Source organism: Haemorhous mexicanus, chromosome 3 (genome assembly GCF_027477595.1).
Source record: "Haemorhous mexicanus isolate bHaeMex1 chromosome 3, bHaeMex1.pri, whole genome shotgun sequence".
Lineage (NCBI taxonomy): Eukaryota > Metazoa > Chordata > Aves > Passeriformes > Fringillidae > Haemorhous > Haemorhous mexicanus.
In genome coordinates, this window is record NC_082343.1 from 88,380,768 (window position 1) to 88,405,417 (window position 24,650).

At 36.8% G+C, this 24,650-nt stretch overlaps 1 protein-coding gene across 20 annotated transcripts in view; it reads right to left on the reverse strand.

The window, feature by feature from the left end:
- Positions 1–24,650, reverse strand: part of RIMS1 (regulating synaptic membrane exocytosis 1) — a 305,427-nt gene that overhangs the window by 34,804 nt on the left and 245,973 nt on the right. For 16 of the 20 annotated variants that reach the window (XM_059842618.1, XM_059842617.1, XM_059842628.1 and 13 more), the window contains 2 exons: positions 24,041–24,207; positions 6,171–6,403 (listed from right to left, as the gene is read on the reverse strand). The exons of the other annotated variants lie outside the window; for them this stretch is intronic. In XM_059842618.1, the coding sequence (XP_059698601.1) occupies positions 6,171–6,403; positions 24,041–24,207 (400 nt within the window). The remainder of the gene's footprint in view (positions 1–6,170; positions 6,404–24,040; positions 24,208–24,650) is intronic. 20 annotated transcript variants of the gene reach the window in all.

Here is a 24,650-nt window from a genome sequence, read left to right on the forward strand (position 1 = left end):
ACCCTACAGACTTAAGATAATGAAACAGAGATAGCTGTAGGTAAGGAAGCTTATGTGTAAATATGAAGCATTCTTGCAGAGATCAATGCCCAGCACAAGCAGATACTTGGAAATCCTCCTCTAAGAAAACAGAGAACAACGTGTGATTTACAGTAGAGCAGGTTAAATCTGTAAGGTAAACCTGTAGCTGTAATTCCAAGCTAATTTTCTGAATCTGCCATTAGAAAACTGGTACCTTGTAGCATTCTCCTTGGATGAAGAAGAGATGGCAATACAAAAAAGTAGTATCAGAAAAGAAATCCTGTGAAAACAGCAAAAGGGTATTATGCTAGATAAGAAACAAAAAAGAAAGAAAAAGGCTCTTTCCCTATTGTGCTAAATGCTCTGAGGTTTAAGATACTTCTCTCTGTGTTCTGACTGTGAGAAACTTTATTTTAATTTTGATACAAATATAAAAGTTATTTGTAACCGGTTTATACCTATTTGTTATTACAGCAGTTTCTGATATGCCGTCCTTCAGATTCAAGAACTCTTCTGCTTTTTTTTTTCATCTGAAAATTTTCATTACTCATTCCGAAAGGAATGAACTTGCAATTTGAATTGTCACAGTTTTTCACTCAGCTTATTCTGTGAACATTCTGTGATTCAGTGAGTGCTACTCAGAAAAACTATTCTATCCTCAGGTTCATCTGTCACTGAATCCCAGAATGTTCTCAGAATAAGCAGAGTTGGAAGGAACCCACAAGAACCCACAAGTCCAACTCACGGCCCTTCACAAGACATCCCCAAGAGTCCTTTCCCTAGATTACCAGGAACTGACATCTAAATCACTTTCATCATCATATTCTAGCAGCAGAAACACTAGCTCTAATAAAATATCAACAAAATGTGCCTGTGAGTTTTGTCTTTAAATTCAACTAACAGAATCCTTGCTGGTTTCTTCTTGACATCCAGTATTCCTTACTGAGTCCCATGTTTTCTATCCAGTCAAATAAAAATGGATGATTTATTGAATTGATAAAGTAAGTATTTTAAACTTTTGTCTAGCACTGATTTCTTACAAATAAGCACAATTTCTTTCACTACAGTAACAAAAAAAAAAAAAAAAAGTCATGTTATGAGGTAAAAGAATCATGGTTAAAAAATGCATCCTTGTCATTCAATCAGTCAATCAATCTGAAATGTCAGGGGGAAAAAAAAAGCCTGACCACTGCATGAAAATGCTGCCACAACCCTTGTAAGAAAGAAACAGATTTATACAAAGAAGCAATGGTGTTCTCAAGAAAGACAACAAACAAACCATCCTTATCCCAAAGGCCTTTGCCGTCCAGAATATTTTATTTCTTATTTATTGTCTGCTTTTTCTGTCCATACCATCTAGACTGGTAGGAAATCTTTCATTTTACCATAAAATTACTACATGGATGGACAGAAAAATAGCTCTACCAGCATTTCCAAACAAAAAAAGACTGAGAAAATTAAGAACAGGTTAACAGATTGGGGGATGGGGGGGAATGTGTGGTTTTGGGTTTTGATTGTTTGTTTTGTTGGTTTATTTGTTTGGCTTTGGGTTTTTTTGGTTGTTGTGTTTTGTTTTGCTTTGTTTTTTTTAATGGCAGTGTCTACTCTGAAATTACAGTCACTAAGTGCCTCCAGTGAACCATCATAGTCTCCATCAACAGAGTAATGGATGAGGTTTTATTTCCTAAATCTTTACTTACCCAACTTATCTTAACTTATGCAACCATGAGAGAAAGCCACCTTGAGACCAGTCTTGGAAGGTGAAATGTGGGGCAATCAACTGGATGAGGAAGAGCTCTTTAAGCTGCAGTGAGCTCACAAAAAGAGCACAGATATACTGTGGGATGCACAACTATCAGAACTTGACTGCTCAGTGACTATTTCCTCACTCAGATGATACAATCTTATCTGGAATTGGGAATTTGGAGCTCAATTCAAAAGAACACAGAGAAAGCCACTTCTTTATAGGGCAAATTACAGAAAATCACAGAAAATATATTTTAGCAGGAAGTTCTAGTTTTTACATAGGGAAATATTTTCTAAGATAGTGTTTTTGCTCAGCCTGCAAGTTACTTCCTGAGGGAAGCAGACAAACACTTCAAGATTCCCTCCAAGTATCCACTTCAGAGACACACATAAATGGAAAGAATTTTTGTTCATTCTGTTTTCACCTTGTGACAACACTTGATTTCAGCTCTGCTTCCTGGTATGTAATCTGTCTTTGAAACCTAATGCCTATGGCTTCATTTCAGGTTGATGATGTTGAACTTCACCAACAGAAGATGGAAAGCAAATAACTTTGGTTCTTACACAGAAAAATCTCATTGTGGTTCACACCATAAACATGGCAAGGTATGTTCATTTAGAAAATTGACCTGGTATCAGTGTAATGTCAAACTAGAAATGCTGCCCATTCTTCTAAGCTCCTTAGCTCTCCTTCTCGGCATCTCTTCCACTCTCATCTGTGTCAAAATAGTTGCAAGCCACTGGTGGCACTTAGAGAGAAGAGAAGTGTGCTTCTACAAAGGAGATGATCTTTCAGAATGATGATCTTTCTGAAGCACTGTCTGGTAACCAGGGGGTAGAAAGCAAAAGGGAGGAATTCTTTTGCTTTCTTCAGGCACATGTCTGTCTCAGGAGAAGTGAGAGAGATCCAGGGATGGGAATACGTCTTTTTATCTGAGATTAAGGTTTTCCTTCTCTCCAGAACTCTTTACTGATGATACCCACCCCCCATTTCCTCTATCTACTCTGAAATGCATTATTATGTCTCTATATATGGTACAAATTCTGTGATAAAATTCTTCCCTCCTATTACAGAAGTTTTCATCTCATTCAAAACAAACCTAGACCCCCAAATCAAAATGTGGTATGATCAATACTGGCCTCAGTCATTCATTGATATGGAAACTACTAGTTAAGATTTTCTGTAGAAGGGAATAGTGTTGTAACACAAAATCAAAACAACTCTTGATGATTTCTTGTTCTAATCTTATTTCCTATCATTTTCCTGTGATTTAAAGTTTAGTTTGCTGTATTCAGAAAATTGGCAGTTATATATTTATTCTGTATATATGTATATATTCATTTACCAAAATAAGGCAAACAAAGAAAGCTAGAAAAGTTGGATTACAGCTAAAATGGTTATGTATGCCTGGAGCTATTTTCAATTTTCTGTGGTCATTTTGGGAGTTTTGCTTCTTTTTTCTTCCCTTTTCCTTTTCTTCTTTGTAACTGTGATAACATAAGAAGAGCTGGATTTTCATTAGGAATATTGTCAGAAGATTAAAAGCTTTTTCTGGTGAACTATCTAATCTATCCATTTGTGAGCACAATGAACAAATACAAAGTAAGTAGGGATTTCACAGAACAGTTACTACAGGTATTATGAAATCTTAAAGATAAAAGGAAGGTGCAGCAAAAATACATACTTTCATTGCAGATTTACATAAAAATAGAAACCAATTCTTTCACTGACCATCTATAAGGCACATATTCTGAATAAATGTTTTCCAACAGCACTGAACAGGGTGTGTAAAATAATGATTACTGGTGCTTCTAACTTTCAACATGCAAGGATCTGCTCCATATGTGCAAAGAAATCCATGTGTGTATGTGTTGACACAAACATGTATGCACAGGTTCATCCACACACACTCCTTTTTCAGCTGAATAGAAAATAAAATCTTATAAATAATAGCTACCTTGCAGCAGTTCCATTTTTATATAACATCAAGCCCATGCAGTATGTTAAAAGGAAGAATTATCTACAAAAAGTCAAATGCAGCTATTTTTTACCATTTCTTCAAGTGAAAAAAGTGAGATGGCAATAAACTTTACTGGCTTTGAAGACAGCAGTAAACTAGAATTTCAGATATACTCAATCCATAAGAATATAGAACCTATGCTTTTCAAAAAAATCTGCCTTTTTATTTCTGATCCTCTATTTTGAGTTTTCAGAAACAAATAACTGTCTTTGTAATGCTTCCCTTACTTACAATCATGCAAGTCATAGAAATAAAACCTGAAAAACCTATGGAGGCTACACATTTACTTCTATATTTTTATACTTTCTTTAAAATACATATACTGCACCAACAGCACACCTCCAGTTCCTGAAGATCTGTCCCAGAAGTTCCTACTTGGTACCACTTTTAGAGGCCCATACATTTTTACATCAGTTCCAAAACTTCAGACCTTGACTATTAGAAACTATTTTCACATAATAAATTTTAAAGAAGTAAAATTTATATATTATATTATCATAACAGAAATTGTCTATAATTCTCAATAGTGGAGACATCAGTAAGTTGCACAAGACATTAAAATGCAATAGACATTTTTAGGTTTCTCCTCTCATCTCGTATAATATAGGAAGGAAGGGAAATGGGTCCCTGATTAAGGACATGGGTACTTAGTCTCCAACAATGTCATTTGGAAAATCTATCAAGTCTGATGTGCGTATTGTTCTAAAAAATGCATTAATTTAATTCATTGATTTTTGATAAAACTCAAAATTAGTGACTGACAAAAAATGACACATTTATTTGCACTGGTTATTTCCAGTGATTATGTGAATACTCTTAGCCTGAGCCAAAACAAGACAAGGTAAAGATGATTCCAAACTGTTTTACAATCATGAATAATTCATAATCATGTTTCACATACTTGATTTGCTCTTTGAGTTTCAGGAAAACTGTAGAAGTTCCATTCCTTGCAAAATTCCTATCGTTTTGAAATTTATACCAAGCAAAACTTGGAGAGCTGTACTACTTTTCTATGAGGATTAGAAAAATACGAGCTTTAAATAGAAGATACTGAGAACTGCTTGGAAGTCACAGCTCAGATTTTAAGTGGATTAAAATATCAGCATAGAAATCCTTCCTATATGACAACACCACTTTTTATTACTTACAGAGCACGCCATTGATTTTGATACATCTGCAATAGCATCTTACTGTGTACAACTATCTACATTCTAGTCTCATACTTAGTCACAGTGCATTCTTGAACAACACAATATTAATTACAGTTCTGGGCTTCAAATACACCAGGTTCATTTATCATTTGGTTCAACTGCATGATTATATACTGGCTTAACATTCGTGAGTGGTGTAGAAAAGTATAACAAGCTTGTTATAGCTGACCAAGCTATAATTGTGAAAGGATCAATTCTACTGCTCATCTGGCAATCAAAGAAAACCAGGGGAAAGAGGGGAAGTATTTGATGATATAAATAAACAATATTGTTACTTACCTTAGTTTAGAGACCCTGACTATGTGAGAGCAATGCTGAAATATGAGTGCATTGCATGCTAGGCTGTAGCTTTTCCTCTTTGTTTTCCTTCTCTTAGTAAGAAAGGACCCTTAGGGTCAGGTCCTGCTCCCAGTGAAGACAAAAGCAGAAGTCTTCACTGGGGTTCAGGAGCAGGACAGGGACTTTAAAACATTTTTCTTCCCTTTTTTATCTTTCTGCATATGGGCTTTTGCTCCTGGAGGCTATGCTGATATGAAGCTTTTAAGATTTCTAGAGTCACGAGTCACAATAAAGAGTTGGAAGGCTTATGCTCCTAATGAAGCATCATGTTGTCATCTAATTTATCTGAAATCACTGACCCCAACTTGCCAGTATTACTTAAAAAACCATAACGTATTGGATTAACTCTCAATTTAAAAAACAAAAGTAATTTTTGAAAACATATTTTATGCCATTGCAGGTACAACCTCTGATCCGAGTTGCATAACTGCCATTCATTTGCTCAGTTCCCACATTCACACTCAACTCTTCTACTAAGAGCAATTTCCTACACATAAAAAGCTGGTCTTACCAAACCATTATCCACTGCTGATACCAACATGTGTCTCTTTGCATTTCCTGGCCTACCTGTAAACAAGGCTTCTAAGAGACAAGTTTTCATTGATCACGACAGAAAGCAACAACAGCACATATTCTAAAATATATTGTATATTGTTTCTTGCAGATGTTTAATAATCAAAGAAAATTAATATCTCAGGAATTTATTTACAGCTGGAAAATCTCTCTGGAGCAGTCTATATGTATATACATGTAACACAGATGCCACAGATGAAATTATGGTAAACCACGTTTGGTGAGAGTCCTGTTTCCAAAGAGTGTGTGTCTCACTCACCTGTCTGACTAAGCTGAGATGTGCTTCTGCTCCTTCGAGACACTATGGCAACCACTTTGGCACTAAAGCTGGAACGCCTTTTCTTCCCACCTGTTCCAACCATGCCCACAGCCGTGTCCGACTGGCTCCCGTCAATGTGCTCCAGCTTGTACATCTCTCCGCTCACACTTGTGCTCTTTGTGATTCTCCCTGAAGTCCCCATCCGTCTGCCTTGCATTTTAGGAGTAAATGTACTACAGTTACAAAGTAAAAACAAACATGTTAATTTGTCTGTGCAACAGCATTTCCAAAAGCCTCTTTTTTTTTTAATCAGTAAAATAATTTTAAGTCTTGATACGTTTCCATTTATTTGGTTCACAAGTAAAAGCTTAATTTGATGCTCCTCAGCATACATATTTCCAATACTATTGTTTGTCCTCCACTTTAAGGGGAACAAATAAAATGAACACTTCCCCATGTTTTTCAGAACAACAGAGAGACACTTAAAAGTTATTTGAAGCTTTCCTGTCTATATCCCCACAATACAGAAACAAATAAAACAGCAATTTTACAACCAAAGAAAATTAGTTTAACAGTAGTTAAACAGTAGTTTAACACATGCATCTTATCAGTGCTGTTCACCAAAGCCTTAAGAGGTAAGAGAAATAAAGATATCATCTAAATTTTTATACTTTTTTAATTTTTTTTTTTGCAGAGATCAAGTAATATGTAGTATTTTTTAGGTCTTCAGTCTCTCACTTCATTAAAGGAAAGTTCAATAATCACAGTATGAAGGCAAAATAATTTTGAGGCAAAATCCCTAATAACTCACTAGAACTTTCATTGATTGACAGAAAAATTAATCACTCTGGCAGTTCTGTTCGAGCTCCTTTAGCTATTGAATTGCATTTGAATGTTTCTATACAAATCCTTTTTCTGCTCCACTGTATAGAGGCAGGATAAAGTGTTCACAAATGTGGTTTAGAGAACAGTCTCAAATACACACAGGGCATACCAGTCCTAAGCCTGCTGTGGCCAAGCAATGCCCTAGCTCTAAAGGCAATATAAAGTAGTTATCACTCTGTAGAGATACAGAAATTTAAGTTGCAGCTGGACTTACTTCAGATGCAGTTGTTAAACTGGTCAAGGATGTAGGAAATTCCTTGACCTGGTGTTGCTGATTAATAGACCTAATAGTAACATGCTATTTTAGAAATTTTTCTCAGTTTTTCAGTATTTTGAAGTCAAATTTATTTGTTAAGAAACAGTCCTGCTGTCTCTCCCAGCAAGTTCCCTCCCCAGCAATGCAATGGCCTGCTCCTGTCCCCCATTCCCACCCACCCCTCACTACCTCTCCCCCAGTCAAAATTAGAAAGAGTGGGGTTAGAGGCTTTTTTGTGTCATGACAAGTTTCAGACAGATAGGAAATCAGGGCAGGGAAAAATAAAGAGGCCAATGGGAGAAAATATGATACCCCGTAACTTCTGTGGATCTGGTCTTGCTGAAGTTTGAATCCCTCATGTCCCATGACAGATCCAGGAAAGTATAAAAAATTGTATCCCTAAATTTTAATTAAAACAGTGTAGCCCTGCTTTACTGGCAGTTTCCAAGAGTTACTAATGTGTGACCATAGGTAAGAGCACATAAAAACAGAGAGTATTCTTTGAAAATGAAGTTGGAAAAGTTAAGTCTTTGACTAGACAACACTTAATAGAAAGATCACTATCAACCTCTTCATAGGCTTTTACCCACCTTCAGCACTTAGAATCTGCTCCTGTAAGCTCAGATAAAAAAATACCTATACTATCAAACACAACAAGCTGCTTGATGCACCAAAGTATTCGAGAACACATTTCAGTGGGTTACCTGAGGTACACTGAACTTAAAATAGGTTCTGTCGTGTTCCCTCCTGTCCCAGAGAAACTTGATTGACTGGCTTTTGGGTTTGCAAGGCAAAAATACAGGACATATGGATTTTAAAGTTTCCTTGTAGAATTCCTTTGTATTTTATCACCATTCTCCCCACCTCACACTCTCTCACATAAATGTGAGCACAAACACAAACATATTCAATCATTCTAGGAAGAAATTTAGATGGGGAAAAAAAAAAACCCTCAAAAAATACCATCTTCCATGCATATACACACAAGTATCAAAGAAAAGGCCTCCAGGGTGATAGAAGGCAACACTGTTAACTGGTTTCTCCTCTGGAGCAAGAGACACTTCCCTATTTCAAGGAGAGTGCAGAATCACACAGGCCTCACTTTGAGAGATCTTGCTTCCTACTTTGATTGGACATGGACAACTCCTTTCCATATGGGTAACTTCTTTCCAACAGCACTGGGAATTGCATTTCAGTGACTGTTTCTACGTTACCAAAAATGGCCCCTCCATTCAAAGCTTTCTGTAGTCATTTAGTTCCCATTTTTGAGCCTTGTAGTCGTCAATTCTGTCAATTCCTGAGTTTATGCATTGATATGTCAGTAAGAGAGGGGAGAGAAAATGAAAATACTTCTTTTGAGAGCATCTGTTGACATTTGAACTATATTAACATGTGCTTTCCTGACATACTAATCTATAAACCTATAATTTTTAGCACTAAAGTTCAATGGACTATAAAATCTGCAATTCAAATAAAGAATTATTTACCATATTATTGAATTTGCTCTACTGAATTTCAGGTGTTTATGAACATAATAAATACTAAAAGAATGATATTTTTATGCCAGCCTTCACTTTTTTTTTTACAATTTACCTGAAATGCTCTAATCTCACTTTATTTAATATGTATTTAGGAGGCAGCGATGTCCATCAGCTGAGAAATAAGACAAGATAGTATTGTAACTTTTGGAAAAAAACATTTTTGATGTATGAATTCACTAATTCAGGGAACACATAAAGATTCTGGATAATAGAAAAAATTGCTTTTTTCAAAGACTCATATAAATTTAATTTTTCTTTGCAATAGGTAGAGGGAACTAGAAGATTTTTCTTAAAAAAAAACCCTGAGAAATTTAGAATTTAAATTAATCTTATACTTCTTTTACCTTGCAAAAATGAAGTCCTACTTTCCTAAGATATATGTTCTAGTGTACTAGTACAAAATAGCCATTAATTTCTAGACATGGGCATAATGGGATAGGACCAAGGATCCTACAGCTGCCCAATACTTCCTCTTGTCTGTTTGCTATGAAGCAAACAAATTAAGTTTTGTTTGTGTTCATCTAATCCCTGTGCTAGTTCATTATTTTTCATTAACTGAAAAAGAATGGGCATTTAAAATTCAGCATTCTTACACCATCTAATTGATAACCCTTAGAACACAATGTTTTGCCGTTACATTACTGATTATCACTTGAAGAAAAAGCTCCGAGCTCACACTCTTGCTTTATTCACTACTGCTAGAGTTTAATTTATGAAGCACAAACAAGAAGAGGACCTGCATGAATACATCCCTTTGCACTTAGCTGTTTTGATAATAACAAACCTCAATTTTAATTTTGTTTTCCAGACTTGCTGGGACTATAAACACATTCGTTTAAATGCAGGTGCAAGTTTTTACAGGCTTGTGGCTAAAATCGGTAAATTATTAAATAATATTTAAACCTAGTTATCACAACACAATAAATAAACATTGTTTTCTGTAGAAGTATAATGAAAAGCAACATATTTATCAGTGTATTCCATTAAGTCATAAATTAATTAATTCACTAAATTTTTATTTACAATTATTTTATGATCTTTAGCAGTTCTTCTGATTAATAGTTTGGCAAATGTCTTATATTATTTCTAAGTATTTCTAATTACAGTCGTAACAACATAATTGTTGTGCATATTAAGAATGGTTACAGACAACCTACATGTGTATTACTTCACAGATATTCAGCACAGAAAAAGAGTAATTGGATTCTTAACTTTTAAAAAAATTATTTAATTTAACTTCTAAAGAAAACCTCCCTCTAATCCCTGCAAGAGCAGAGGAGTCTCCCAAGAACTGGGAGACACCACCCCAGGTTCCTGCATCAGCAGGGAGGGCACTGCTCTCTCCACGAAGAGAAAAATGCTTTTATTTCCTGCCAAAACTTATGCAGTTGAGACAAATCCCATCTAAAGTTGTACCTGAACTACACAAGACATCAAGACTGTATTAACATCTCAGCCATCAGAGTTATGAAAGAAAGCAAAACATACAGTTTTGCAAGCTGCCCTACCTGAAAGTTACATCTGTGGGAATGAAGAATGAGCTTTTAAGACAAAAAAATTAATCAAAGAATAGTTTGAGTTACAAACTAGCATAAAAATTAACCCTGAAACAAATTTTATAAGATGAGCAGGCTATAAGAGCATTGTGGATAATACTTGCTTATATTAAAGTACAGCACACTCCACTATATAGAATTGAAATTGAGCAAAGTACCTATATTGCATCATCATATATCTTTCTATGTACAAATAACTACTATATACGTATTCAAGATCCATAAAAGCATTTGGACAAATCATTTGATCTGAGAAAATTGGCATATAGACATACACTCAGTATCTCTCAGTAATTACATAAAACCCCTATACATTCCACCTGAAAAGAAAGTTAGTAAGACAGTGGTAAGAAAGCTGGAAAAATACTTGTCCATAAACTCACCTATGTAATATCTGGAAGTATATCCTTTCACAGAAAAAATCTGAACTGATTAGCCATTGCTAAAAAAACAACATTTCCTTCATTCTCTTAGAATTACTGATGATGTATAAAAGAATATTTTAGGTGTTTATTTTCATGAGCTCTCATTTTTACTCCACCCATTCTCCCAATAATGCAAGCCATGAGTAAATAAATGATGCCCTGTATTCCTTGCTGTGCAGATGGAGTTCTAAGTTCTTTTCAGGCAGTTGCAGCAACTTGAATCTTTCAGCAGAATCCCTGGCCCCCAGCAGCACAAGCCACTGAGCCTCCCCCCTCTCCTGCTGACTGCAGCACCACGTACTCACTCATAGCCCCAGTGGCACCCTTTTGCAATGAGGTAGCTCATGAATACTAATAATCTCCTGAACACATAATAGCTCTGGACCAAAGGAAAGATATTTTTACAATGAGAAACATTACATTTCTAAAAATATTATTAGTATTATATGATATATAATCAATAAATACAAACAATTAATTAATTTATACAAATTTCTCTGTCATTCTAAGAAAGTATTTATATTTTATATTATATATGATATATTACATTTGCTGCAAGATAAATTACTGTAAATTTAAAAAGAAATATTTGTAAATATTAATTAGCATTTAATAAATTGATTGAAGCACGGTGCTTTACAAACCAAAGGAAAAACATATATCCTATATTATAGTTCTCTCTAGTTAGTCAAAAGAATTTTTTAGACCATAAAAGTTGGTTTGATCAAATAATAATTTTGTACAGTCTGTACCAACTGGAACTGCATATTGATTTTACATGCACATTGATCATATATTAGATTGTCCTAGGGTGAAATATGTCCTATGAAATAGCTATTTAAATCACAAAAAGCCCCCTTGCTTCTGCTGGCAAGTCACCATATTAGAGTCCTAATGGTGTATTAAGATATTTGAAGATCAGCAATTTTTAAGTTATATCTGCTGCTGACAATATTCCTATATTGCATGGAAGTGCCACTCAGTGCCACAGCTGCTCCCTCTGGGATGACACATCCCCAGCATCCCCAGCCTCACTGTGCTCAATGTGCAAACTCTCACTGAGCCAAGGGCTGGGGAAGATTTCCTTACAGCAGCCTCCTCTGGGAGCTTAACTGGTTAAAATCCTACTTTGGAAGATCAGGGAATTTCCATATTGGAACGCAGCATGTCAGAATCTGGGCTGTGACAACGCTTTTCTCAGGAGCACACTGACCACTGCACTGTGCCAGCTTCACAGCTCTGACAGATTTCTACTTTTTAAACTTGGAAAACTAGTGTTTCTCTATGAAAGAAAAGAATAACAATTCAAAAAGTAAGTCTGAACATTATGAAAGATAAGCAGATTTTAACTGTTTTCCAAGCAAAAGATAAGCAGATTTTTATTATTTGCCATGAACATTTCAACTGAATTTACATTCTCTGAAACAAGCAGAGCAATTGTCTCTCTGTGTGGGAGCCCTTGTGTCTGCCTGCACATACCCAAGGCACCATCAGCCTGAAGCCAACTAATGCCATGAATCATAAAATGAAACCAACACAAAAGCAGCCACTCCAGGGGCACTGCTCAGGGTTAACTATTGCTATTAAAGCTGATGTGGAAAGGCTCATGTGAATCAAAGGACAAACAGCTCAAATGACCCAAACTTGCCTGCATATAGCCATGCTTATATATTCAGTTAAACTGTACCAAACATAGAAAGGATGTAAATCTGTATCAAGAAAATAGATACTGAGGGGTGTGTGTGTTTGTGTGTGTGTGTGTGTGTGTGTGTGTGTGTGTGTGTGTGTGTGTGTATGACAAACATAAAGATGTGTAGGCCAACACTGAAGGAAGCTTTTTTCAGCATCAAAAAAGCTTAATTCACCAGTTTTTCTTTCTTTGCATGACATTCAGGAATAATGTTCTTTTCCCTGTTGTATTTTTTTCCCTCTAAAGCATGAGGTGCTGAAGTACCTGTGGTGTCTCTGCTCTTCATGTAAAAAATGCTACATCATTGATAGGAAATAGATTGCTCACTGCTCCTTTTCAAAAATAGGTAACAGCAACAGGCAATAGCAAAAAAAAAAGGAAATGCAGGAGAAGAATCTGAAAGACTAAATGGGACAGTGCAAGGTCAGGACTAACAAAAAAAATGCAGATAAAATTTAAAAATATAGTAAACTGAGATGAAGATAAAGCAAGTGAGAAGTACTTTGAGGTCTGAGCCATGGCTAAAACTATTTTGCTACGTTTCTTTAATCTAAAAATAACAAGTACTGCCTGTTTAAAATATTAGCATAATGTACTTAAACTAAAAGTTTATGTAATACATTTCATCTTTATCAACTGCAGTAATTAAATGAAAAACCAATTAAAATAATTTTTCAGTCTTTTTGAAATCCTTAAGAAAGACTGCTGGTGATGTGACAATTTCTTTGAAAGAAGAAACATAATTAGATAATTAAAAATGCAGAAGCAATGCTCCGTAGTACATTTTTCATGTACAGATGTTCTGAAGGGATTAAAAACTCCATCTCCCTCCCTCTCTGACAGATACATAAAGCAGTTTATAATGATGGATTTTCAAAGATCATTATCTTTAGATAATGAATAATTAGAACATTAATTACTCTGGCTTCACCTTGGTGTTGTATATAAATGACCTCAGAACCAGAAGTTTCCATCTATAATAGACTCTTTGGGGGTAAAGAGATACATTATATATTTTAGGCAGCTTATCTAAAATGTTTTCATTTATATTGCCTTCATGGTAATAATTTGGAAGCTACTGCCCTCTATTTCCCCCTGAAAAAACCAAAAGTTGTGACTCAAGTTACATCAGAGTGCCTGTCCCTGCCCCAGGACAGATCACCTGAGCAGCAATATGAACTAATTACACTACATGCTCAATGTGTTTCTCTTTAATGAAACTGGCAAGTGCACAGTTAATGAAACTTTTTGGAGTTCAGTTTTTAGCTGCAGTGACTTGGATAATCAGAAACAAAGTAGGACTGGCAATTCTCTTCAAGTGTTGCAGTGGATGCTTGCACTGTGGAGATTTTAGACAAAAATTGCCTTGCCTGTTAGCTATATCTATTCTGTTTGTCAAAAATGAAAAGTTTAGGTAGAAATTTTCCATGCCTGGTTTCTGCCCATGGTCGAATTTCTTCTTTAATCTATTCTAAATTCCAGCTGATCTGATATACCATGGCAGATTTCCTGGCCCTTTTGAAGAAAATTACAAGAAAAAAACAAAACAAAACAAAACAAAAACCAAACAAAAACCTAAAACCAAAATTATCAATTCACTTCACTTTGAGAAGTGGCTAATGCCTGACTGAAAGATTCCAAGGAGGTGATTCTTCTATTTGGCACAAAAAAGTACCTGCCAGTTCTTCTGAGTACCTGTCAACTTGGTGAAGCAACTTCTTTAAGTAATACCTCTCATGTTAAAAAATTTCAAAGAGATCAACTGTTTAGATCCCAGGAAAATTTCCTGTTACAAAGTGACATTGCACTCACTCACAGAGTGATATTGCTAAATCCATCCTACATTTCCTGAATTTTACTGTTTTGTCTCCAGGTCAGAGGCAGAAAGTCAGTGCCTCCCAGGAATTGCACCTCTAGTCTGCTCTGCATTTGGGAGAAATTAGCTAGACTGTCCAGGATGCAGGGAGGCTGCAATTGTTGGCCATCAGGCATGACTCAAGACAAAGTCACCTGACTGGAGTACAAAGAGAGTGTAATGGAGAATAATCCCTGGAAGGAAAGAGTTCATGGTAATACTGAAGTAGAAAGAAAATAAGAAAAGTGAGGAATAATTTTTTTTTATCACTCTTTCCAAACCAAAACAGTTCCTAAAAATCCCTGTAGAAACTGAACAAGAGAAGTCTTTTCAATGTCCCATCACAAGTATTTATGACCCCCAAAAAGATGGCCAGTCTATCATTTGTAGCCAAAAAACACTCACTTATCCTCTCTGCTTTTGCAGAGAAAGCTTTTTCATGTGCCATCATCCCATTTTGCATGGTGAACTCAGCAACCATGCAATCTCTTACTCTGTCCCTGGGTCAAACAAACCAGAACCCTAAAGAATCATGTGTGAGTTTTGCTCCAAACTTCCCTCGTGAAGGGAATGTGGAATCCACAGCATCAAGACACAATAAACTCCCATGCAACAGGCAGCATATGACCACCAACAAAGACATGTCTGAAATGACTTGTCACTAATCACATAAAAACATGGGGCAAAGAGTGATTTCCCAGAGCAGTAATAAACTAGGCAAGTGAGAAGATAATTCTTTATCTTTCTACAATTCCTGCTTCATTCTCTAAACAAGTTTATAGAAGGCTTCATCCCTATGGCTTCACCTCAAAATCTTGATTAGGCTTTTTGCAATATAAATACCCTCTTTTTTTTTTTTTTTTTTGCAAAAATGAACACCCTGAACTTTTAAAAAAATCCTCCTCATTCATCAGTTTTGATGACAGCTACAACACAATTGTCCACATCTGTGAAGCTCTTAGTCCTTGCTAACCCTGCTATGGAATTTGCAGTAACTACAAATTTCATTTTGCACTGTAATAAAACCGTCTTATCTTGCAAGGCCTGCACTGTTTGTTCTTATATCCATGTTTCTCTATTTTAATTGTTGCATTTTAAGCAAAGTAGCAGTCATACTATTGCTACTCAGCACAGTTACATGAAGACTGACAAGTTTTCCATCAGCTCGAGCTTTTGGTGTACATAGGAACTAGACAAGGAGTTGCAAGTTTTGTTTAAAATACCTCTCTGTGTTGACAAAGATCATTTACTCCTCTAGGAGGAAACTGAATCAAGGTATCAATTTGTTAAGCACACACAGAAGTCTCCCCTCCCTGTTTTTAAATAAGGACATGAACAATTGTTCTTTTTAAACCCAGATTTAAGATGTTACCATGATGCCAATGTGTTCCACAGCCTGTTATTAATGACCATTAAAAGTGTATTATTTTTGCAAAAATATATCACTATCTTGAGCATAGACTTGTTAAAGAGTTTAATGGGTTTTCACTTTCCTGTGAAATTCACATTGTTTTTTGGCTTATAAATTTCCAATCCAGAAAAAAGACTATTATTTGTACATTTTAATACAAAATAAATATTGCATTGTAAATGTACAAATTAATTAGTGTAGACAATTTCTTTCTTAGAAAGGAGGAATTCCAATTGACATAGAAGAGGTAGGATTTCACACTTATGAGAAATATAACTAACCGTCTTAAAAAATCTTGCACATTAAAATTGCAGGGTCTACAATTTGTCATGACAAAGAAATACCCAGGTCAATAAATACTCTTAAGTCAAGTTAAATTTGCAAAGACATAATTTAAAAAACAAATTGGGAACTTAGTATTTTGACCATTAAAAATTGAAACTTCAGATAAGAGAACAGCACTCATGCCAAAGCCATGTCAGTTCACATTAAGAAAAGAAATGAGTAATTTTTCAACGAGCACCATTGCACTGGAGCTTTGACAGCTGATTAAAACCAAATCATACTGAAGCATTGATTCTGGTGACCCATAGCCCAGCTGAGAAACTGCAACTGCAGCCATCTATAAATTTGCAAGACCTTAGCTATGCAGGCTTTGAAGCAGGTATAATATGGAAGATAAATGGCAAATGAGAACTTGGTTCAAGATTCTTTAGAAATGTGACAACTGAAAAGGTTGATCTGATTCATAAGTGAATCAGATATATGCAGCAGAATTCATCCTTTCTGCTACTGCTGCAGGTATTTGACTCTGTGGTGCTTTAGGCCTGAGAAATATGGAACAGACCTTCCACAGTGATGCTTTGAAACACAACACATGGCGGAATTTAAGCAGAAACCCAGGAAACATCCTTTTGAAAATGCCATTTGAGGGCCAGGTTTCAATGTAATGCAGACCTATATTTCCACACCACTGCCTGTGCAGCTGTGGAAATCTGTAGGATCTAGCTCTTAATACACTGCCACACATACTTCTAATCAAGAGACCTAGCCCAGCACACTGCCAGAGCAGAGTGATCATGGTTACCTGATGGCACACAGCTAGGAATGCATAAGGCATGCAGGAGTTTGGGTCTTTCAAAATCTGCTTGGCAGTGCCACAGCACACACAGCACACAACACGTGTGTGTCTTCCACTATGACACCCTGAAGGCTCTCAGAATCTAAGAATGAGGAACCACCTTGATTCCAAGTACATGATGTTTCCTTTGCCAGACAAGGATCTGGGTTGATAACACCTTGAATAACTAAAATAGTATTTATATTAATACAGAATTCCAGTAATGAGAGCTATAAACCCTAGGAATACCCAATTTTACCCACGCTCCAGCACTTATGCTTGGCTCCAGCACTGCACATTCCACTGAAAATTTACATAGCTCAAACCAGTCTTTACATAATGTGAACTTGCCCTTACACTGGTTCATTGGAGAAATATGGGATCAAACTTAGGCAGGGTACAAAACATTTGTTATACTCCACACATTTTCAGGATCTTCTCCCAGGTTATAGATAAGTGTGGCATAGTGAATATCCTCCACAAAGCCAGTCTGTAATTACTGGTGAATTTGTTCCTATTTTCCAGGAGATTTACTTTTATTGATGAATAAGCTTTAGTGTTCTATTGTTGCCTCCACTAGTACTGTTTGCAATATTTATATCAATAATTAAAAGATTTTTCATTTCATTTTTTTCATGAGAAAAGTATCTTGACTACACCCTTAGTCACTGTAGCACAAATTCAATATAAAGATTTTAATTACTTTTGTAATTAAAATGTAGTGAATGGGTTTCTTTATTTCAGCACAGACCTCAGTCTCATCAAATGCATGAAAAATCTTGGTGTGTTGTTTTCTTTCACTGTTATGACATGAAGTAAAACTTTGCTCAGCTGTCTCTGTGGTGCAGTAATGCTTCATTTTAGTGGATCATTGTGCTGAGAAGGGTGGCTGCAGCCCTGATCTAAAGAGAGAGTGGGGGAAGGAATGAACAACTGAATTGCACCCGTCACATCTCATACATTTATGATGTAACAAGCAGCATTATTGGGAATCCTGAGAAAAGGTCAGAAGACCCTTCAGACTCTCTCTAGCCCCTCACCACTATAAATTGTATCAAACAAGTTCCAATGGACTACATGGGAGGATGGAAAATCCTCTCATGGGAGAAAATCTATCTCCAATCCAGAGGGTGACCTCTGGCTAAATCATCTTGAGAGATCTGCAGCTCAAGGCTGCTGCTTGTCCTCAGTGAGATACCAAGCCTCCAGTCACTTTACCTGGCTCCAAACTAAAGACACTGAACATTTTGTGCAAGAGAAGAGCATAATAAGCAGCATGAAATGAAAATCTGAAAGGGAGTCACAGAACAGGTGAGGCTGCAGGACGCTTTTAGAGATGGCCAAGTCTGACTCTCCTGCATACTGCAGGTGTGATAAAAGCAGGTTGCTCAGGGCCATGTCTGCTTGGGGTTTGGATATCCCCAGATACTGGGACTCTGCAAAATCTCTGTACCACCTGTTCCAGTGTTTAATACATTTTCACAGAAAAAATGTTTTTCTTGTCTTTTAGTGTGGTTTGCCTTATTTCAGTTTGTGCTCATCCTCTCCCTGAGAAGAGTCTTTTTTCTCCAGTCCCTCTCAGCAGGCATTTATGCACACTGATAAGACCTCCCTTGAGCCTTCTCTACTCCAGGGTGGACATTCAGCTCTCTTAGCTTCTCCTTATATGACAGATACTCTAATCCCTTCACCATCTTCGTGGACATGCTCCATGTCTCTTGTTCTGGGGAGCCAGCACTGGACTTGGAACTGCAGATGTGTCTCACTAGAGCTATCAGCTCTACTGAGTGGGAAGGATCATGTTCCTCAGCCTGCTGGCAACACTCTTCCTAATGCAGCCCAGGATAGTGTTGGTCTTCTTCAATGCAAGGAGGCACTGTTGGCTCAGGTTCATCTTAGCATCCAGAAACATCCTAGGGATTTTCTTAAAAAGCTGCTTTCCAGCTGCAAAGCTGTGTTCTAGCTGTGCATCCCCAGTGTGCAATGGCACATGGGGTTACTGCTCCCAAGGCATAGGGTTTTATATTTCCTTTGTTGAACCTAATGAGGTTCCCAATGGCCCATTTTCTCCATTGTTGAGGTCCCTCTGAATAGTGCCACATCCCCCTAATATACCAATTATTCCTGTTAGGTTTCTGTTGTCTGCAAACCTGCTGAGGGTGCATTCCGCCCCATCATTCCAAACACTAATGAAGATGTTAAACAGTACTGCCTGAATATTGACCCCAAGCATACACCACAAATGATTTGCCTCCAGCTGGACTTTGTGTCACAGGTCACAATGCCCTGAGCCTGGCATTCAGCCAGTTTCCAATCTGCCTCACTGTTTACTTACCTAGGCTGTACTTCCTCAGTTTGTCTGTGAGGGTGTTTTAGAAGAGGGTGTTGAACTTCTTAGCAGAGACAAGATAGAGAACATCTGATATTCTTCTCTCCTCCATCAAGCTAGCCAACTTGATTTGGCTTGATTTGCCCTTTTTAATTTCATGCTGACTATCCACAATCACTCCCTTGTTCTACACATATGTTTGGAAAAAGTTTCCAGGATTATTTGCTCCATCACCTACCCAGAGGTGGAGCTAAGGCTGACAGGGCTATAGTTCCCAAGATCCCTTTCTGTTCTTGAAGAAAATAGTGATGATTTTTCTCCCAGTCTTCAAGAACATCCCATGGGTGCCACGTTCCAAAGATTACTGACTGGCTTTGCAATGCCCTCAGTTAAAACCAGCTCGTTTAGTATTCATGGGTACACCTCATCACATGCCAATAACTTTTACATACCCAGTTTATTTAAATGTTCCTTGATCAGATCATTTTCTGCTGAGTCCTTGCTCCAGACTTTCCCTTTGGTCATCAGTGCACAACAGAAACCTCCTGGATTACTTGTGTCCTACTGCATTGCTCAACCAGCAGATACCAGGATGGTTTACATTCTCCATGAAAACCTACAACTGGAAGAAGGCTTCATCTAATGCTTCCTGATCAAGAAGTCCATAGCAGATGCCCACAATATCATGACATTGGTTGGGCCTCTAATCCTGACCTATAAACTCTCAGCTGGTTCATCACCCATCTCTAGGCAGAGCTCCCTGCATATTCTGCTCTCTCACAGAAAGGGCTTGCTACCCTTTCTTGCCATCCTGCCCTGTGCTTCCATGGATTGTAGCATTCCAGTAATATGATCTGTCTCACTTCTCACTTCTCACATGTAAGCATGATGAGACCACAGCCCTGCAGCTGCACAACAAACCTCCAATTCCTCCTGCTTGTTCCCCATGCTTTGGAGCATAGGCCATCCGGAGAGCCACACACTTAGGCTGATTTTCCAGAAAAGGTATGAGAGCTTTCCCTACATGCTCTTCTCTCAATCACATCCTTATTCATGTGCATGAACTTTGGGTGGCTCCTCCCTGCCCTGTTTTGCTGTTTATTAGGTCCTGGCTGTCTCCATCTCTCTGCACCCATTGCCTACCAACCCATCAACCACTTCCTCACTTGATCTCAAATCATCATTTCTCTACTCCATCATTCCTGTTTTAAAGCTCAAGTGTACTAGAGTTAAGTGTCAGTGTACTGAAAGAACAACAGCTACACAAAAGTTGTATATTCTGTTCTGGAAATCAGGGAAGAAAATGTTTGTCAGGTAGAGTCTGACAGTACAAACTTTAGTGACATACAGAGAACATAAATCCCAAAAACCATATATGAATTTGTGATACAAGCCATTCAGTGGCATGGCATAACATGTGAAATAAATTAGAACTGGTTTAAATCCACTATTACAACTCATTACATTATCCTCTTTCCTTGAGAAGCTCATACAAAATATTTTAATTACACTTAAGCATTCAATTTAAAAAAGCGTGTAAAAACAGATTAAAATTTGGCACAGACATAATGATATTATATCACACATTGATCAAGATAAAAACCATAATTCTTAGTAAGATGTGGTTTTCAAATTTAAAATGAGAGATAACAGTAATATTCCTAATGCAGGGGCAATTTGTTTAAAATCCAGATACAGTGAGACAAATTCACCTTAAAAAAATTCTTTAGTCTTTCATAAATTTAGCAGATTTTATTAAATCGGATTGAAGGACACAACTTATGGTAGCTTGTTATTCCTCCAAAACAGAAGCCTCCACCTCACCTTTACCATGCAGGACAGCTCCCTACTTAACAGCACTAAGAAGTCCAGGTTATCTGCATAAAAGGCTACAAATGAAAAGTGATGCAATGACAAAATCTGTCATAATTTTTTATTAAGTCAGCAAATGTCCTTCTTTGTCTGATCAAGACCATATGGTGCTGATTAATCATCATGGGTTCTCACTTATCAATCATTTGCATTAAACCACAAAAACATTTCCTTCTGCTTCACTCAGGACGAGAGAAATGTTTCAGAGCCATGCACAGTGATGTCTCCAACACATGCAGGCACAAAGTACTGCGGGACTGTATCATGAATGCATAAAGACCTTGATCAATAAAAGCAAATCTCCATAAAGAAGTTATAAGTTGGTTTCACTCATTAAATATACCAACTCTGAATTCACAAATCTGATTCTGATTCAAATCAGAAGTCCCAGAACTTTTTGTTTACACACCAAAAATTCCTGGTATTTTTTTTTCTGCACTTCCAACTAGAGAGCACGGCAGCTAACCAGACTTCCCAGAAGAGTAACAAGAAAGATGCTTTGAATAATTTCATATAAAGAGTAGCTTAGCCATGCAAAGCCATTTTTATAACACATACCTGAAAATGCTAAACTAAATGCTAAATTAGAAAGCAAGAAACTGTTTTATATACTTTTATTTAGAACTTGCATCAATCACTTCAGGTTACTAATCTGAACCCCAGACTACTCTTCAAAGTAGGGATACTTGTTGAATGAAGATGATGCTGGATAGATGGTTTCAGAATGACAAAAACAGCTAGACAAAACATGCTACCCTTCCTGCTCAACCATCCCATCCCATCCCATCCCATCTCTATCCCATCCCATCCCATCCTGTTTGATATATGCTAACATTAGGTTCTTTGGAGGCAAAAATAATATTTGAATTTCAAATTACTATTCAAAATAGCACTTAAAACTTCTAATTCCTTGATCTTAAAGAATCTTCAGTAATTGAGAGACATAATCCTTTTAATCTTTAATGTAAAAAATTCAAGCAACCAATCTAAACAAGCCATCTAAGGTTTCTTCAACAATTCAAGCTAGAAAAGGATGATTCCCCTGCCTTTGGCACCTGTCTGAAGATGAGGTGAACCATCCAAGATAATAGGTGCTTTCTTCCTTTTAATGGTGGTTTAGGTAAGCTAAAATAATAATTTAATAAAAACTTATTTTTAGGTGAATTCCACTGAAGATACATAACTTTTAAGGCTGGAGTTACACAGCATGAATCTCAAGATGAAAAAAAAAATTGTTCGTAAAACAATCAACGCTTTCCTCAATCTTTTAAATTCTTCCTCATATTTCTACTGAAGGAACTGCATTGTATGTTATTACTACACATTTTGTTCACTGTGGAAGTCCTGCCTGAATTGAGAGAAGATTAAAGCAAGCAATCAAAAAGTGTCTAATTTCTGAGGTATGGATCCTGTGGACACTATCAGAAAGGGAAGGCATCTAAATTCCAATTACCTCTCACTTTACTGGTCTAGAGAGAGGCTGAACTGGAACTCCCACTGCAGACACTTGGCTTTGTATATTAGGTCACCCAGTCCTGCTCTCAAAGTGCTCTGCTACTCCTAAGAGGGGAAGAGGTTGAGGATTTGAGCCCAGGTTTCACCCTTGCCAGGCTTACACAAGGTTACTGGTTCTCCCAGTCCTGATATTTACAATCAGTATTCCGAACTCAAGGAAAATTTCTGATAAAATCTGTTACACACATCTGTGGGGAAAAAAATCCTATTTTTGTTGAACCTGGCAAAGACACTGTGAGGGGGCCTAGTTGAGAAAAATTCTGTGTCTTTGAAATAAGGTATTTTGGTATGAAAAAAGCCCCTTGTAAGAGTCAAATACTGAAAAGCTAGGACATGATGAAATGCAGCATTTAAGGACATGAATTGAAATTACTTTAAATACATTTGCAGTCCCACTGCAGTGTTCTGCTGGATCATGGATTACTGCAGCTGTCAGGTTATACCTCCACCAATCTGAAATATGACTTTAAACACCCTTGTGAACATTCCTTGAAAAGAAAATGAGGTGTATCCAGCTCAAACATAGAGGCCAGTTTCTGAGTTTTCCTAACATCCCTTCCCTTTGCATAAACATACCAAACTCCTGCAGCTGATCTTCTCAGACACTGAGTCTGTCTAGAAGTGTTCTGAGTGGTAAATGATGCCTTCCAGACTTATATTAGGCAGATTTCCTGGTAGGGATAGTTTGTTTTTTTTACAGTTTATAATTCTTCTTGTGTTTTAGAACACCTAGAATTGAATTTTTGACAGTTCAGGCAAATGTAATCAAGCTAATCCAAGAGCAGTCTTAGTTGCTGAGAGTTTTGTCATCAAGGTAAATGAAAACAAAAACCAATGTATGCATCTAAAAAAGCCCTAACCCCAGAATAGAGTAGTATCAAGGATGAAAGATGTATTTGATTATTGATCATGGAAATGAATTAAACTACTTTTGAACTAGAAATATCAAAATTACTACATGAATAATAGTTTCAAATCTAGTAATTTATCATATACATGAAAACAGGAAAATATAGACATGTAGGTAGGGAAAAATACTTTGAGGAAGCAAAACCAAGCTTTTATGAAAAACTGCTTAATTAAAAAAATCTAGTAATATTTCTGCTGTACCACCTTACTGACACACTGATTACACTGATTCTTAGCCAACAATGAAAGGACAGCCTGTGTTCAGGTTCAAGTGGGATAAATACAGTAAACTATCATCTTCTCATGGGAAGTTTACTTCCTGTTTAGGATGCACAACTGCAAAAATATTGTCTTCTTAGGCCAGTCATGGAAGACAGTTCATATGTGTGTAACATTTTTCACAAATTGGTGTGTTGTGATTATGCAGTTTCAAGGATTTTTGGTTGTGTTCTGGCACTCAGTGCAAGAGGGTGTGTGATGCAACTGAAGCTGCATGGAGAACTCACCTGATCCTGCCCCGAGGGCGCTCGGATTGCTCTGACATAAAACTTGTGCTGCTGAGGCGAGAGGCACTGCTGGTTCGGGAAATGGCTGACACATCACTGACATCACTATCTGATGATTTGGCAGAGACGTTATCACAACTTCTGTACTGATCTGTTTGTATGTTATACTAGAGATCAAGAAAAGAAAGGGTGAGGAGTCTCATCAAAACAGAACGCATTCATTGAGACAACACATGACCTAAGTATGACTATTCTCTTTAACTGATTTTAGATATAACAAAATTGTATGAAATTCAAAGATATGCCTACATTAAATAATGCCTTTATGTCTAGTGCAGAAATGAAACATTATTTATGGACTAAAGAAGATACTTGGAATAAAACAACACATTGGAAATTAAATAGGCTGTTGGTTCTTCAGCACACTAGAACTACAATAAAGAAATATTTTTACGAACTATTTATGCATCAGACAGACATCTCAAGCACATGCATACCATCCATTTGGCTATAGACTCTGTTTTAAATTTTTAAAATATTAAAAATATATGCTATGAAATACCTGCACATAGAACTGCATATGAGCCTGAATGAAATGTAATGCTACATG